We start from the raw sequence: 18,029 nt of genomic DNA, 5'->3' as shown, positions 1-18,029 counted from the left end.
GGTTTGCTTGGCCAGATGATGAATTCAGGTTTGATCAAGCTGCTTTTGAAGCTCCTGTGGACAGATCAGTGAGTGCTTATAGGAGCTATGTAGACTGCAGTTCCTAAGCAGTGAAAACGGAGGCTGTGAGTGGGTGCAGCACTGAGGGAAAGGCAGCAGAGGGAGAAGAAAAACCTGCAGCCCGCAGGCATAAAGGCAGGGAAAGCCACACAAAGAATCACTGAGGACAGGAGACGTGGGTGATGGAGGAGTGGTTGTGACCACAGAGACGAGGGCCAAGGGCAGTGGTTACACCAAGGAAAGAGTAGGCAGGGTAGTGGCCAGTAGGTGGCCATGAGGTGTTGTGTAGCAGTGTCAGGGATGCAGAAACGAGGACTCCATGGATTAAGGATAAAATGAGAGGTGACAATGCATGCAATCTACTCTGTGGAAAGTCTGATACTGAAAGAATCACAACTTGCAAAGTGACAGTAAGAGGGGAACACAGAGTGACAAGAATCACTCTAGCTCAAGATGGAAAAGGACACAGGTGTATTTATACACTGAGAGAAATTAGCTGTAGAGAAGTAGGATACGTTTTTCTTCTCGAATGTTCCCTTGACCCCATCTCTCTTCACCTTTCCTGAGTCCCTCTCCTTTACTCTGTCCCTGTGTCCACACTGGCCTCAGAAGCCTCTGATTTGATGGTTGGCTGAGACTGGACTCTTCGTTCTCAACCCATTTTTGGCTGCATCTCCTTGACCCACAAGCCACAACTTAGTAGGAGGTGCTGCTGGAGGCACTTCACCCCAGTCCTGCCCTGCCTGTCCCTTTGAAGCTCCCAGGCTGGACTGAGGCAGGAATAAATAGTTCCCTGGGGACCGCTTGATTCCTGGGATCCTTGGCATTCCTCTTCCCAGAAGCCATCATGCCACTACGTAAAGCAAAGACCCCCCCCTCCCCGCCGAGCCACACACACACATGCAGTTCTGGATGGATTGAGCTGGGTGCAACCTAGAAACTGAATTTTTAATTGAATTTCATTTGAGTCAACTTAATTGGAAATGGTTACATGTAGCCAGTGGCTAATATTTTGGAAACAACTCCAGCCAAATGGACACCAAGCTCCAGGGTAAAAACAGAGTGTTTCTGAAAGGACAGGAGCAGCCTCTCTAAGAGAGGGCCCAAGAGACTTTGTCCCCATGCATTGGGTGAGGCCAATGCTCCCTACTGGGCCAACCATGACAGCATGGCCAGGGGCAGACGAAGACAAGATTGACAACAAGGCAGGGTAAGAGAGGCACTAATGGAGTATTGGATGTGGATGGATGTGGATAAGAAGGAAAGGGGAGCTGCAGGAAGGATGTGAGAGAGGAAAAGAAAGATTTCCTCACAGGGGCTTAGCACTAACTCCAAGACACTCATCTCTAAATTGTCTCTCCCACCTATCCCCTCCCGATTCTATAAATGGAAGGACCTTTAAGAACTACCCATTTTGCAGAGGAATCCACTGAGGCCCACAGTGGTGACTGGAGCACCCAGGGGACACAGATTCAGTAGAATCAGAAGCCGACCATGGTTCCCCAGAGCCCTGGACCACACCCACTTTAAAAGAAAGCAGAGCTGCGGAAGGAGAATTGCAGGTAGACCACAAGCAGACATAGGGAAGCCCAGAAGAGGCACCAACGAAGGGAGAAGAAATTGTAGCCCAAGTTCGCCAGGGCCCTTGGCTTGGAGGCGTCTGGGAAGGCGTTGGTGGCCGCCTCCTCCTCCAGCAGCTTCTCACTGGGCTTCCAGTGCACAATGCCCTCCTGACAGGCCTCACAGAACTCGCCACGGTGCGATCCACTGTCTGGGCGGCTGGCCACGTGGATGCGGTACTGGCCACCGTCCTCCTCGTAGCACTGCTCACGCAGGCTGGTGATGAGGTTGTCCACCAGGCCCTCGATGTTCTCCTCCAGCATGCTCGACTCGTCCAGCCGCGCCGTGCCGCACTCGTAGCACAGCTGCTTGAAGACGCGCATGCGTACTGAGCCCATCCGTTTGGTGCGGTCCAGGTGCATGTGGAAGAGGATGACCACGTGGGACGACTGCCAGGTGTGCCAGCACCAGGAGCAGTGGAACCTGCGGACAGAGGTAAAGAAGATGTTGCCTCCCAGTGACGGCCTGTCACTGGAGAAGAGAAAGGAGAGGGCTGGCCTATAAGCAGAGGTAGACTGTTTGCTCTCCTATGGGTCTGTTAACTCTGAGGCTGGCAGGCTCTACTCTCCTCCTAGTGAACACCTCTGGGTCCCCAACAGCATCCTGACTAGCCTCACCATGGAACCATCTGACACCCAGAAGTGTCCTAGGGTTTGATATCCACAACCTTTTATTGATTCAGCTCCCAATAAGCCTAAGGTGCTCAGGGCTGCACTTGGATGCTTCAAAGGGACACTCCTTTACTGTGGGCCTCGTTTGTCACCTGTAAAATGTTGTGTGACGGTGTCCGCTTACCCCTCCTGGGAATCTGGTAAAGGTGTCTTGCCCCATCCAACATGTGTACTTTGCTTACTTTAGGGAAAGGATGCATCCAGCTGCACCAAGCAGGGACGCTGGCTCAAGCTGTATCCTTAGTAAGCCACTAAGGATGACAGGATATGAAGTGAAGAGAGCTAGATGGGCTTGTGAGTGATTGCTAGATTTGATCTTTTTTAAAAAAGATTTTTAATTGGAAAATAAGATTTATAGAGAAAGGGTGAGCCAAAAAGATCTTCCATCCACTGGTTCACTCCCTAAGTGGCCACAATGGCTGGAGCTGAGTCAATCCAAAGCCAGGAACCAGGAGTTCTTCTGAGTCTCCCACATGGGCACAGGATCCCAAGGCTTTGGACTGTCCTCTACTGCTTTCCCAGGCCACAACCAAGGAACTGGAAGGGAAGCAAAGTAGCTGGAACACAAATCGGTGCTCATACAGGATGCCAGTACATGCAAGGGGAGGACTTTAGCCGCTAGGCTACTGTTCCAGGTCCTAGATTTGACCTTTGCATCTTCACACACACATGCACACACACAGAAGCTGCTTTGTCCAACCTGGATCCCAACAGTCCCTGCTTCAGGAGGCATGGAGGTAAGTGGCTGGGGCTTGTTAAGCAAGCCCCACTCTCCCACCCCACTCCCTTCCTCACATACCTTCATTGACAGACCATTTGACCTGAGAATACTTCCTGGGCCACTGGCACAGGGGAGTGTCCACTGGCTTGAGCCTGCTCTCATTGCTGGTTCTCTCTAGGCCCAGGGTGTGATGTGCTTCGTAGACCACTGATAAGAAACACAGTTACATGAAGTAGATGCCACTCAGGACCTGTGATATTACAAATAGTACACAGCCTAGGCCATGGGATTGGTAAAGCCAAGTCAGCCCAAACTCTGGAGGCCATTGACATCCCGAGCAGAGAACAAGACCTTGCTTAGCCCAAAGTAAAGCAGGTAAGGCAGAGGGAGCCAGGAAGGGGTTCTGCCGCTCTTGTGCTGGGCCAGAGATGCAGGGCACCAGAGGCAATGCACCCACAGGCATACAGGTGGAGTGATCCCCTCCTTACAATGAGATGCTGCTGTTTTCTAGCACTGCCTGAGGTCAACTGAGAGCTGAGAGAGGAGCTTGGGGAATCCCTTTGTCAGGACATAGTCCCTGCAGCTAAGTGCAAGAACCAAGGCAAAGAGCAGCCCAGACCAAACCAGGTTACAATACCCACTGGCATATATGTGGTTCAGGTCTAGGAACTGGGCAGGCTGGGCCAGTTCATAACATCCACTGGCAGACCCAAGAACTAGGACAGGGTGCAGGAGGGGCAAGTTCAGAACACAACACCTGTCAGTTCACACTGGGTTGGAACTGGGGGCTGACTGGGCTAGGCTAGACTATAGCACCCATCAGCAGGAATTGAAACTAGGGGAAAGCTGAAATGACTCAGGTTGAAACACCCTGGGTCATGCAGGTGAGATGGTGTATGCCACTCTGGTGGCAGGTGTATGCAGGTGAGATGAGCCACACCACTCTGGGAGTGGTGGATGCCAAATCCATGGGCCTTGGGTGCAAGGGGTCCGGCAGGGCCCAGGTCGCCTGGCCGGGGCTCTTAAGCCCACCTGCACAGTGGGTGGTGCTGGATCTATGTGTCCCAGGGATGGGAAATCTGGTGGGGCGTGGGTTGCCTGGCCCCAGTCCTAGGACCGCCTGTACAGTGGATGCCAGGTTCGTGAAGTCTTAGGGGTGGAGAGTCTGGGAAACCCAGGTTGCCTGGCCAAAGCCCTTTGGCCCACCTTCACTGTGGGCGCTAGGTCTATAAGTACCGAGGGTGGGGGATCCACAGAGTCTGGATCACCTGGCCCAGGTCCTTGGCTCTGCGTGTGAGAACTGGTCCTCCTCAGTGGAAAAGACAAAATAGTGGACAGCAGGCCTTAGTGCACATAGAAGGTATAGCAGCCCATTGGGGCCTGCAGAGGGCATTTGGTACAATACCAGAGGAAGAAGAATAGAACACATTGGAGAACTACCCCAGTCAAACAAGGACAACAAATATCTGGGCGAGTGGAAACTGTAAAAGTTGACTCTGCAGCCAATTGACATTGGAAGGGTTTTCTCACCCATGGACCAGCAAGATCAACAGCGTCTCAGAACTATCATAATCACCTGAGCAGAACCCTCAGAGTGTGTGTCACATCGGGACCCTGGGTGGATATCGGGTGGCTATCGGGTGGCTGTTCCCCTTCCCCAAGTACTGCGGCGGTTGGAAGGCTGGGTATGGCTTCTCCCCTTATATCTCCCTCCCTTCAGAAACAGGAAGAAGAAATAGAAATTTCTGAAACAATGATCACACACCCACTTTTCCCTAACCATGCAGCCTTCCCACCTTGATCAACTATGTAGACATCATCTAAAATAAACTTAAAAAGAAAAAAAATGGGAAAACAGAGACACAAGGACAAAGACTTTCCTAGGTTGAAAGATCCAGTTAACTGTGGAGCTACATTCTAACACATAGCAACTGTCAACAAATGTCCTTGCCTGTGCATCAGATTGGGCTTAATTGCCTGGCTAGACAGACAGTACTAGATGGTAACACAGCCCTACCCCCACCCTGGCAAGCTCTTTCCAGGGAAGCTCATGGCCTCCTCTCTTTAGTTTTCATCACTCCTTAAATGTTGGAGATTGCAGACTCACTGAGGACAGTACTGCTCTCCATTCGGTGTAGAAAACTGAGGCCCAGTGATGAAAATTAACTTGCCCCTGGGTCCACCCAGGGAGGCAGCCCCATCCCAAGCTGGAACAAATGTGGCTGGCATTGTGAGATTGCATCTCATTTGGGTACCTTTTCACATCCCAGCTGCTCCACTTCCCATCCAGCTCCTAGGGAAGCTTGGAATGGCCTTGGAAAAGCACCTGAAGATGGCCCAAGTAGTTAGCTCCCTACATTCACATGGGAGATCCGGATGATACTCTTGACTCCCTGCTTCAGCCAGACTCAGTGCTAGCAATTGCAGTAATCTGGGCAGTGTACCAACAGATGGACTAACTCTTTCTCTTACTTTCAAGTCTTACCTTCAAAGAAGCTAATAAATCTTTACTAAATAAATAAACAAATAAATAAATAACCCAGTGTGCTAGCCTAGTGGGTAAAGTCTCCCCTTGCATCGGGATCCTATACGGGCACCTGCTCATGTCTCAGCTGCTCCATTTCCCATCTCAGCTGTTTCATTTCCCTTTGTGGCCTGGGAAAGCAGTAGAGGACGGCCCAAAGCCTTGGGACCCTGCACCCATGGGGGAGACCCAGAATAAACTCCTGGCTCCTGCCTTTGAATTGACTCAGCTCCAGCCATTGAGGCCACTTAACGAGTGAACCAGCAGACAGAAGATCCTTTTCTCTGTTTCTCCTTCCCTCTGTAAATCTGACCTTCCAGTAAGAAAAAATAAACAAATAAATCTTTAAAAAAAATTTCTGGAAGCAATGCCCATGTGACACATCTGGCAGCTCTTTCTCTGCTTTCTCACCTGAGCTGGCATAACAATGAGTCAGAATGGGCACTGACTCTCCCTGGAAGGTCCTCAGGGCAGTGACCCAGGGGCTTTCTCCGAGGTCCCTCCCCACTGTGCCTCTCACCTGCCTGAGGCGTGCTGCTCCAGGTACTGCTTCCAGCCAGGGGCTAGCTCGCCAGGCTTGAGATTGGAGTCTATGATGAGCTCCCAGCTGTCTGCTGGCTTTGCAACCTCCATCTTCTCATAGAAAACTTTCTTCCACTCACAAACTGTCAGGCTGGCACACATGGTCCAGCTGGCAGGGGTTGGAGGTAACCAGGCAAGGGCACAGATAGAGCCTGGATGGTACAGGGCAGTGCAGTCTCTGTGTTCTGCAAACCTCATCCCTGTGTTGTGCAATGGCAAGGGGGTGGGGGTGGGACAGACCCAGATCCCTCCTTCGTTACCCTGGTACCTGTTGCCATAGCAGTCAGGTAAGGCATAAGGAGCCAAGACTGGAGACCAGGGAAGCCACAAGGGAGAGTGCAGGGCTCTGAACCAGGTCTCAGAGGCAGGGCTGTGCAGTGACACTAAATAGAGCAAGCAGGGTGGGTGGCCCAACCCTAGACCAAGCTCTTCTGGGCTCCAGAGGTCTCTATTAGGCACGGACAGCCCAGTGGCCCAGCTTCACCCATGGCCCTCCAGGTATCCTCTATTGTGTGCTATAATAAGTAGGACACCCCCAGAGTCAAGGAAAAAGAAGGGACAGGGAAATGCACTTCCTCCATCTTCAGCCCCCAACATGCTGTAACCATTGTTTACTTGCAGCCTAGCACAAGTCACTTGACATGTGTGCTGGTCAAGGCAGACCAGAAAGCCAAGATCCACACAACCTCTCCATGGCTAACACAAACTTCAGATTCAGAACTCCCCAAACCAAGCTCATTTGCTCATGTATTGCAGTATTGTTGCATTTCAGTCACAGGGGGATGGAGAGAAAAGTAGCCTGTGGTCCCTTTGCAGGGGGAGACCACAGGCCATTTGGTTATACAGTAATAACATTTCAGATCCGTAGTCACAGAAGTGCTAGAGCTCAGATTCAGTGTCTGCTCCCATTCCATGCTGAGCCTTGCCAGAAGAAGGGGTTTGTTTTCAGCCACAGGCTATTACAGCCTTCACTACTGAGCCATGCAATAAGGTACTCGCAGCTCCCCGAAGCCCAATTTAAATACTTCAGAGACAAGACAGGATTTTACTCCCAGTCTGCATAATGCAGAGGAAGACAGTTACCTAAAGGGAGGTTCAGCCTTGAGCATGGAAAAGACAATGATGTGGTTCAGTCCAGCTACCCCCTGACTTCTGTGTCGCTTCTCTTCCTGTCACACTCATCTTTGTGGCTCACTTGGACACAGAGCAGGGCATATGCAGAATTGAAAAGAGTTGCTAGGAGCCTGGAATTTTTGGTGTAAAGTTCTCCATGTGGCACTTGCCACCAAGTAGCTCTCATATGGTGTGAGATCTGAAACAACCTTCTTGTTGCTCTACCAGCTTTGATCAAAAGAAAAACACATGTCTTAAAATTATGGGTTGGCAGCTCTCAAAGAGATCACTTATTTGTAAAAATTCACTGTGTTCTCTCAGCTTGCCACTTTTTAACCAAAATTTCTTGACATTGGATGAAGACAACTGAGGCCTAGAAAGAGGAACTAACTTACCAGGGGTCTCAGAACTGGGTTGTTCACACCTCCCTTGGTGCTGTCTGAAAAGTCAGCTACCAGACTAGATAAGGTGGGGGGACCTGAGACCCCAGAAATGAAATGAAGGTTAGTGGAGCTTACAGTGCGACCTAGAGCTTCTAATAAATGTTGTGACATTGTTCCTGGGACAAATGGTAGTGAAGGGAGAGGAGAGGTGAGAACTGATTTATCTGTTGTTTTTTGTTTTGTTTTGTTTTTTTTCTATGAATGATGCAATCCCCCTTAGGCCCAGAGTCGGGTCTAATTTAGAGTAAGCAGAGAACAACAGAATTCATTTTTCTGTACAGCTGCATTACTTTTGCTCAAGGAAAAAAAAGACTTTGTTGTGATGCAATCAGTGAGCACAACCACTATCTGAATTTGCTGTAAATGACCCTGGATTTCTCTGGAACCCGTCGTGTGAGAGTTCACCAACGCAGCCGCAGCCCTCACCACACATGGGCAGTTTCAGTATGTATCACCACTGCCCTACTGCTGTTTTTTTTGTTTTGCTGCCTTATTTTTAATCCAGATAAGCACTTTTTTAAAATGAAGGGATTGGAGATTCATTCCTTATAAAACGGAATACTGTGCATCCATACTCTGTGAATTAACTACAATAGCAATAGGGGGAGGACTCCATTGTGGAATAGAAATGAATTTTATAAAAGATATATTATTCAAACTTCACGTATTAGAATAATACTTATTTGAACAGAAAATATCCAGGTAGAGCTGAAATGACAAAGTGCTGATGAGTCAGGACGGGAGTTCTGAAGCACTTGGAGTCACATGCAAACTAAATACACCTTTAACCCTAACGGGCTGCAACATGGGCTCTTCGGGGAGCAAACCCTCCACCCACCACAGAGCTGGGACGAGTCCCTGCTGCTGCCAATCAGGGTTACTGTTGGGAACAGGTCTTCACACAGGCCACCTGAGGCCAGAGGGTGGAGGAGACTGAATAAAATGATTCAAGACTTTTTCTTCACTGAGAAATGAATCCAGGGGAGATATAAGCCATAAAGTGTTTCCCACCACATCTCCACAATCTGAAGAAACACAGAAAATGCTCCAGCACGAATCTAAGGTCACCAGGGGAATCTTTTTCACCAGATGTTAGGAAAGCTCCATCTTCTAAGGAAGCAGCCCTTGGAGGAACAGGGTCCACACACCATGTACTGTGGGGAGGGTGATCCCTAAGTCCCAGAGCAGTCCACAGCATCAGTCACGACAGCCTGTGTCTTTCAAACAGTGACACACAGTACAGAGACAACTCCCAGGGCAGATTCCATGCTGCTTTGCTCTCCAGTAGCAGCACTCGCACCCAATCCAGCCTGGGCCTTGGCAGGGGTTCAAGCATCCATGTTTTATACACCACGTTTCCCAGCACTCCACAGACTGTGACATCTGTACTGAGAGTGCACCAACCTAGCATTGCTTTTTCAGGGGTTGTGATCATAGGAAGATATTTGGGATGCTCAAAGGAGGTAAAGCTTTTTAAAAGATTAGGATGGGAGTCGAGATCATCCCAGGCAAGGACAAATTTTAAAAGACAAGAGTTAATTAAGGGACTTCATGATTCTGGGAAGAAAACATGGAATTCTCTGTTAACAAGGAACATCTTGGGACACTTTCACCATGTACAGCAGAAATGACTTCTGGCCAAGAAGAACCTCCAGTAGAGTTCTTAGCTATCCTCAGAGAATCTATCTACTGATGAGCTGGGGCTCAAAACGTGTGCACAAGTTAACAAGGATTCCTCCCTAGAGCAATTCTAGAAGAGGGAAAAGAAAGCAGGTGGAAGCTCATGGTGGCCTTGGAGCTTCTCTTTTGAAACCACACACCGCTTCCCTTCACGGTTTGGTGAAAGCAAGGCACACGACCAATAAGCGCAAGAGATAGTGGGATAGGGAGGTATAATCTTGCAAAAGAAGTGGAACCTTCAGGAAGGCTTCCCAATATTTTGAAAAGGAAAACAGCCCACCTGAATACCCACATGGCTAACATATAACCTCCTGGAACAATAGAACTAGGCAGGTTGTATGGCACAGCATGATAAGAAAGCCAGTCCTTATGCCAACTCTTTGACTGGCTGCTTTGTGACCTTAGTGAGAGACCCACAGAGGATGGAACCCACACATGCCGCCTTGTCCAAGAAGAACTGCATGCTAAGTTTATGGCCCTATTTCTTTGGGTGTGGAGATGGGGAGTTGGAGGTGGGCAGGTAACAAGTGCTTAGCAGCCTTTTGAAAGCTATGGCTAGTAAATAGATATTACTGGCCCTCAATCTAGACCCTTAGGGATCCATCCAAGAAATTGTGGGAAAATTCGCATACACAGTTAAGCAGAAACGTGTACTGGTAAGAGAGAGTAATCAGAACAATAAAGTATGGACTTGAACACCACAACTCCTAAGCACCACTCCAACAGTCCCAGATTGCTGGCTGGCAAGAAGGGCAATACTCAGTCTCTTCGTTAGAGAATTTCATTATCAGCTGCTAGCTGTAACTTTTAAAAGGCTTCAAGAAATATTGTTTGTAAAAGCATAAGTGATGTGACAAGATGATGAAGCACCCTTAGGCCAAAATCTATTTTCAAGCAGAAACCTAAGGCCCTGAGTGAGCAGTTAAAGCTGCTTCTCCCCCCAAACAGCTGTGATTCCAGCTGTGAAACAGAACTGAGCTATGGATACATTCAGAGGGCACAGAGCAATAGACAGCAAGACCCAGGGTCCACAAGCAGAAATTGGGTACCAGGGCAGGTGTTTGGTTTAGATGCTGGTTAAAAGTGCCCAGGCCCCTGTCAGAGCTCTAGCTTTGGAATCCAGTTTCCAACGCAGACTCTAGGAGACCACAGTGATGGAGTAAGTATTTGGCACATGAGAGACCTGGGTTGATATCCTGGCTCTCAGCTTCTGTCCTTGACCTAGCCCAGAGATGTTATAGGTATTTGGGAAGTGAATCACAGGATGGGAACTTGCTCTATCTTTCCCTCTATATTTGCATCTCTCTCCATCTCAAATAAATCAATATACTTTGATTAAAAAATGAATACCTGGTAACAATGTACAGATAACTACTAAATGAATAGGAACAGAATACATACAATTTCCAGACTAAGAGGGAAAAATAGCACAATAATTAGAAAAAAATATAACATAAAGAAAGCAAGAGGAAATACAATCAAAATAAAGGGAGATAAGAAAAAAGTAAAAAATAAAAAGTATTGGTTGTAAATTCAAATACATTAACAGGCATGTGACGTGTAGCTAACAAGCACAAGTGTGTAACTGAATTTTGGAAACAGAAATTGCAGTCTCATTAAGACACTGTTAGACATTTGTCCAGTTGGCAAAAACAAAAATGGGTGAAAATGCAATGGCCAACGAGGAAGGCAAGCCAGTAAACTGCAGCACACAGGAGGCAGAGATTAATGTAACTATTTGGGGAACCATTTATCATTGTCTTGCAGAGCAGAGCGTTCAAGAACTCCATGATCTGACCACATTTCTCCTAGAAAAATCACTCTCATTTGCAGCAGATTACATGTACGATAATGCTCATTCATCATTCCTTAAAATGAACCAAATTACAGTCTCACATGTTTCATCCCACTTTTCTCTGCTTGATTTTACTCCTTTCTATTCAATTCTCTTCCTCCTTATTCTGTTTCATTATTTACTATTCCTTTCCACGAAAGAATGACAATGGAATAGATACCCACACACTTGAATTCCACAAAGCAATAAAAATTAGTTTTATCCACATCACCATGACAGAATCTCACAATGTTGAGCAGAATGAAATCCATGCTAATTCATACCAGTTTAGTGAAAGATTCAGATTTAAGACACTAGCAGTGTGGCATGTGTAGTTAAACTGTGCCCTGCAGCACCGCATCCCATAGAGGCATGGGTTCAAGTCCTGAAAAGTTGCAGAAAGTGCCCCAAATGCTCAAGCCTGCCCCTGAACCCATTTGGGAGACCCACAAGAATTTGGTGGCTCCTAGTTTTAGCTTGGCTCAGCCCAGGCTGTTGTAGCTATTTGGAAAGTGAACAAGTGGATGGAAGACATTTCTACCTCTTTCTCTCTATATATAACTCTCCTTTTCAAATAAATAAAATAAATACTTAAAACAAATCCATATTTAAAGTATACAATGTACAGGGGCTGATGTTGTGCCATAGCAAGTAAAGTTGCTGACTATAAGCCTGTATTCCGGAAGGACACCACTTCCGATTCAGCTCCCTATTAGTAGCCTTGGAAAAGCAGTAGAAAATGGCCTAAGTGCTTGAACTCATGCCACTCACATAAGAGACCCAGAAGATGCTCTTGGTTCCTGAATTCTACCTAGCCCGGCCCTAATCAGTACAACCATTTGGAGAATGAACCAGTGCATAGAAGGTCTCTAATCTCTCTCTCTCTCTCTCTCTCTCTCTCTCTCTCTCTCTCTCTATATATATATATATATATATATATATATATCTGTTTCTCTCTCTCGCTCTGTCTTTTTCTCTCTTTGCCCTCCTGTTAACTTTTGCAATTAAATTATTAAATATTTTCTTAAAATTAAAATTTTTAAAGTAAAAATAGGATTATATCTACAAGTGGAATATATGCACAAAAATCCTACATATTATTAGTCATAAGAGACTAAAATTGAAACCACAATTATGCATCAGTATACATGCACTAGAATGAGTACAACTAAAGACTGATAATACCAGGCATTGACAAAGGTGTATAACAACTAGAATCCTCATGCATTACTATGGGAATTCCAAATGATACATCCACTTTGGAAATCAATTTGGCAAATTTCTTATAGAGTTCATATACACGTAGCACATGACCCAACAATTCTATCCCTGGATATTCACAGGAGAGGAGAAAAGAAGCAAAAAATCTGTGTTTATTCAAACACCCATTCATATTTCTATAACAGCCTTATTCATAATAGTCCCAAACTCGACACAAACAAAATGCAGATAAGCAAATGATGTCAACAAGCAAATTCATTCAACGCCTTTTTAGGAACAATAGAAATAGACTATTAGGATGCATGGCATAGATTAATTTCAAAAACGTGCTGAGCGAAAAAGTTCAGAGGTGACAGAGTGTATCATGTGTGATTTCATTAAGTTCTTGAAAAGACAGTTTAATGTAGAATGGTGGCAAGTGCTCATTGGCTACCTAGGGTCAGTACTCTGACAGACTGTTCAGCATACGTCTCCCATTCACCCAGTGACACTTTTCTAGCTCCAGGATCTGTCCAGAGACACTAGCTTACACAAGGGAAAGGATCATGCCTGCAAAGTCTAACCTGAGACAAGCCCCTCACTGTTACTAGAACAACCCTTGAGTCTCTTCCGAAGATTCTGCCTTTATGAGGAGTCAGAGAACACATCGTTCAGTTTGTTTCCCTGGAGACTACACAGCCAGAACTGACCAAAGCGCTCAAGTTACACAGGATGTGGAAAAGAGAAAGAACACACTCTTTGACACTGAATTTACCCTCAAAGCAGTACACAGTATTTATTTTTTTCTTATCCAAAAGCTGATAAGGAAATGTTCACGTGGGATAACACTGAAGGAGCATTCCATAGATCATTGGAAAGCCCTGGGATAGATTGTTATGTATCACCCATGGGACAGATTTTGAAACACAGTCAGCAAATGCACAGTCAACAGCAGTCAGAGCCCGCAAGGCTAGCAGGTGCTGTGGAGGGTTAGGGTCAGATGTGTTAGACTCCTTCCCACAGATTAATGTGCTACAAAAATGCCTTCTCGGGCCCGAAGCAGTGGCGCAAGTGGTTAAGGTCCTCGCCTTGCACGCCCCGGGATCCCATATGGGCGCCGGTTCTATCCCTGGCAGCCCTGCTTTCCTTCCAGCTCCCTGCCTGTGGCCCGGGAAAGCAGCCGAGGACAGCCCAAAGCTTTGGGACCCTGCACCCGCGAGGGAGACCCGGAAGAGGCTCCTGGCTTCGGATTGGCATAGCAACGGCCGTTGCGCTCACTTGGGGAGTGAATCATCAGACGGAAGATCTTTCTTTCTGTCTCTCCTCTCTGTATATCTGCCTTTCCAATAAAAAAAAATAATAAAAATAAATCTTTAAAAAAAATGCCTTCTCACACTGCAGATAAGGAAGGTAGGCTTTACAGTAAGGAGACGAGATGCAGACTGAACAACATACCCATTTAATTTCTCAATGATTTGGAACTTTCCTGATGTGGGTATCAGTTGTGGTTGGAAAGCCATTGGATTGATTCGTTTTGTGGTTCTGTAGCAAACTATTACAGGTGGGTAATTGATCCTCTCTCATATTTCTGGGGACTCAGAAGCCCAAGGTTAAGGTGATGGCATCTGATGGGTATCTTCTTGTTGCTTCATCCCCTGGTGGACGGGTGAAAGAGCAGAAGAACACACATGACACCAAGAGAGGGAGGGCTGCATTTGCTTACATAAGAAGCCCATTGTCACCACCGTAAAGATCCTGCTTCTGGGGCAGGCAATTGGAGTAACAGAGAAGGTTCCAGGTGCGATGCCCGTATCCTGTGTGGCGATTCACACAGTTCTGGTTTCAGTTCTGGTTCCACTCCCATTTCCAGCCTCCTGCTAATGCACACCATGGCAGGCAGCAGGCAGGCAGCAGGCAGGCAGCAGGCATTTGAATCCCTACCACCCACGTGAGTGACTCAGACTGAGTTTCAGATTCCTGGGTTTAACCCAGCCAGTCCCTAGCTAGTGTGGATTGGTGAGTGTGGGTTGGAGCACATATCACCAAGTATATCTTTCTCCTCTGTGCGTCCATGTGTGGGTGTATCTTTCTGCCTTTCAAATAAAAACCTAAAATCTGAATAAGTTTTTAAAATTCTATTCCTTTGATAGGGACATTGATCCATTTCAGAAGTGATACAATTACCTCCGCAAGGGCTCAGCCCCCAACACTCTTGCACTTGGAAATGAATTCCTAACATATGAATTGAGGGAAGGCATTTAAACCACGTCTGTGTTCTCTGACAGAGGCTAATGACCTGAGGTAGACTTACAAGCATCAAGGAATTCACTTCTTACTAATAGAAGCCATCACCAAGGAAAATAGCCCAAGGAGTCTTTAAGACAACAGAAACTCACTTAAAAATCCAATACTGCAGCTTTGAGTATTAATTCCCTTTTAATATACGCTCTGTAAATGATGTATTTCTCCACAAACCTCCATGGGGAGTGCACGGCAGGACACACTCTGTGGAGCTGTGGCTGTGAAAGGAATATTCCACTCTTTCCTCCCACAGAGACGTCTGATTTTCAGGAAACTGGACAGAATCAGACCGCAGGACCAGCGTGGCACAGGAATAGCAAGCACTGTTAGGCACCAGTCAGTTCAGGAGGGGATGGGCAGAAATGGGAGAAAAGAGAACTAAGTACCTAAGTAACACACTATTGATGCAAACCTTTTTACTGTAAGGTCAAGCTTACAGCAATTCAGGGATTCTATAGTTCCTCTAAGACTTATCTCTGCATGACATTAAAATGATCCTTCATGCTCAGCATCTCCAATGTTTCTTGGGCCTCAGTTTTCATCACTCTTCTGTGTAACCCACATGCACAGAATGATACAAAGTTTCAAGAATGACTCTACTTCCTTTCCAAAGTCCTTTTCTCTGGTTCCCCCTGCTTAGAATGCTTTTACCTGCATTTCACCACTCTCTCAGTTGCTAATAGTTTAAGGGTTTACCTGTGTATCATCTCTTGGGAAAGACACTTTACTTTCCCTACCTGCTGTGACAATGTTTTTTTTTTTTTCCAGATGATCTCAATATTTTCATTCTACAACATAAACTTGACTTTCCTGTTATGCAACTGTGAGCTCTATATTTCTTTACCTTGAACCTGGACACCAGTAGACATGTCGTTTTGTTCCTTTCGAGGTTAAGTCATTAAAAAAAAAAAAAAAAAACACCTCTTCTATGTGATCCTCTTGGGAGACCATCACTTAGAATCCAACCACCGAGGCTAGGATGCTGGCAGAGGGAGCTGCTCTGCTTCTGATGCAGCTCCCTAATGATGCTCCTGCAAAGGCAGCAGAAGATGGCCCAAGAGCTTGGACCCCTCGTGTCCACACAAGAGACACAGATGGAGTTCTAGGTTTCTGGTTTTCAACCTGGCACAGCATGGGCTGTTGAAACCATTTCAGAGTGAAGCAGTGAATGGGAGATCTCTGATCTCTGTGTCTCTCCCACTCTCCCTCTCTCACTCTGCATTCCGTAACTAAATCACCTTCAAAAAAAAAAAAAAAAAAAGGAGGGGAAGCTGATCACACAGTAATCCACTTGTAGGTATTTGGGTCCATAGTCCTTGCTCACATTCAGTCATCCAGTAGCACAAAGGAGCCTTCAGATAATTTTTGCAAACTGACATAGTTTCATTTACTGAACAATGGGATTATAAACCCAGATGATTGTGGTAAGCAGGCATACTCACCACTTGTGGAGCATGTCATACTTAAAGAAATAGCTATTCTGCCTAAAATAAAGTGAGGCATGCACGCGGTCTCTCCCTTCCCACTGTATGTCCCATTTAATGATAGTTGCCAAACGCTCTGGCTTGAAGCTGTGGCCAGTTCCTTGTTTCACTACAATGGATGCTTCCTGCTATTTAAAATTTCTTTTTAGAATATGTCTGTTATTTTATTTTATTTTATTTTATTTTATTTTATTTTATTTTATTTTAGTTATTTTGCAGAATTCTTCTGAAGCTTCACTTAGGTCAAATCTAAGCATTTTTTTTCTTGAATTTCAGGTATGCAGGTGGCAGAAATACGGTTTAAATGTGTCCCGCCCCCCAGATTATGTCAGAAACTTGACTCTCAGTACAGCAGTATTGAGAGGTGGGATTTCAAGATGTGAATAGATCATGAGAATCCTGACTTCCTGGATGGACTAACTTCACTGGCATGGGAGTTAGTTCATTGTCACAATGGCAGCCCCTTCTAGTTCTTGACCTTCCAATTCCAGCACAGGATAGTGTAACACAGCTGATACCATCCTTGTGGACCTCCAAGCCTCAGAAACCAAGAGTCATGGAGCCTGCGTGGTGGCACAGTGCGTTAAACCGCTACTTGGAATGCCAGCATCCCATGATGGAGTGCTATCTCAAGTCCTGGCTGCTCTGCTTCCAATCAGATGATGATGACCCAAGGGCTTGGAAACTTGCCACCTCTGTGGGAGACCAGCAGGCAGTTCCTGGCTCTTGGCTTCAACCTGCCCCAGTCCTGACTGCTATAGCCATTTGAGGAGTGAATTTGAGTACTGAAGAATTTTCTCTTTTTCCGTCTTTTAAATAAATAAATAAACATGTTTTTAAAGAACTGTGAGCCAAATATGCTATTATTTATAAATTATCAAGTCCAATATAGTCTCTGACTTACAGTAACAGGAAACACGGACAGGCTATATCCACCAAATGGCCTTAAATCTCCTGTCCAACTTTTAAACAGTGTTAAAGGAGGATGGGAGAGACATAGCGTGGATTTCTTCTGGTAGTGGAGAAAAGATGTAATGTGAATCCACCTCACAGTGGAGAATGAAGCCTGTGGTGATAAAGTAGAAACCATGTACATGTAAGAGCCATAGCAAAAGGACCAGTGAGCAAGAAAACATTACAATTCAGTCCAGAATGGTTTCAATTCCCAAGGGGACCTATTGATAGAAATTGGTCAGGGTACAGCACCAAACTCAAGGGTAGCTACAGTCTCCACGTGGGAGTCCAGATCATTCTTCCAAGATACTTTGCATGATGCAACAAACAGCAGAAACTGTAACCTGGAGCTCAGGCTTCAGGAGCTGGGGCAGGAAGGCCTTGCCTGAGTCTCCCCTCACCTTACATGCTGGCTGCAGGACTGCACCTCGAGTGTGATCAAAGTTAGCACTGATAGTGTACTTTTCACACACTCAAGTGTTTCTAAGTAGTTTACACATATTCAGTGAGGCCTGTAAGAAGCCAATGGAGCAGAAGTAATCATGATTATCCCTACTTCACCTCTTAGGGAGCCAAGGCTCTGGACGTTTAAGTAATTTTCTGGAAGCCATATGGTTAACCAGTAATAGAATTTGAGACCATGTAATCTGGCCTTACTGGCTAGGTATGCCTATTGAGCTCTTCTCCAGGCCCAATTTAAAAGCAATAAAGTTATTATTGAACTGCAGACAACACAAAAATATATTAACTACTACGTGAAAATGCCATACTCTCTTCACTCTACATTCTGCCAAGTGATTATTAGACTTTGAGACTTAAATTTATTATAAAATGAATTTGAT

General features: G+C 46.1%; 1 protein-coding gene across 1 annotated transcript; it reads right to left on the bottom strand.

Annotated features, from left to right (window-relative positions):
- Positions 1-1,586: 1,586 nt before the first annotated feature.
- RTP2 (receptor transporter protein 2) lies at positions 1,587-6,280 on the bottom strand. Its single transcript, XM_041003061.1, has 2 exons — positions 6,117-6,280; positions 1,587-2,103 (listed from the first exon to the last, which is right to left on the bottom strand). The coding sequence occupies exons 1-2, from the start codon at positions 6,278-6,280 to the stop codon at positions 1,587-1,589; spliced, it is 681 nt and encodes a 226-aa protein (XP_040858995.1).
- Between the last annotated feature and the right edge of the window lie 11,749 nt (positions 6,281-18,029).

The sequence above is a fragment of the Ochotona curzoniae genome, unplaced genomic scaffold (assembly GCF_017591425.1).
Source record: "Ochotona curzoniae isolate NIBS_2020 unplaced genomic scaffold, NIBS_Ocur_1.0 scaffold_2587, whole genome shotgun sequence".
NCBI lineage: Eukaryota > Metazoa > Chordata > Mammalia > Lagomorpha > Ochotonidae > Ochotona > Ochotona curzoniae.
The sequence above is the reverse complement of the archived record's forward strand: the minus strand, read 5'-3'. Positions and strand labels throughout refer to the sequence as shown.

What these genes read in the sequence shown, in the direction of transcription:
- RTP2 (XM_041003061.1), bottom strand. Translation starts at nt 6,280, where the DNA reads ATGTGTGCCAGCCTGACAGTTTGTGAGTGGAAGAAAGTTTTCTATGAG. An exon ending in GAGCAGCACGCCTCAGGCAG is followed by an intron (nt 2,104 to 6,116) that starts GTGAGAGGCACA and finishes CTCTGTCCGCAG; the next exon opens with GTTCCACTGCTCCTGGTGCT.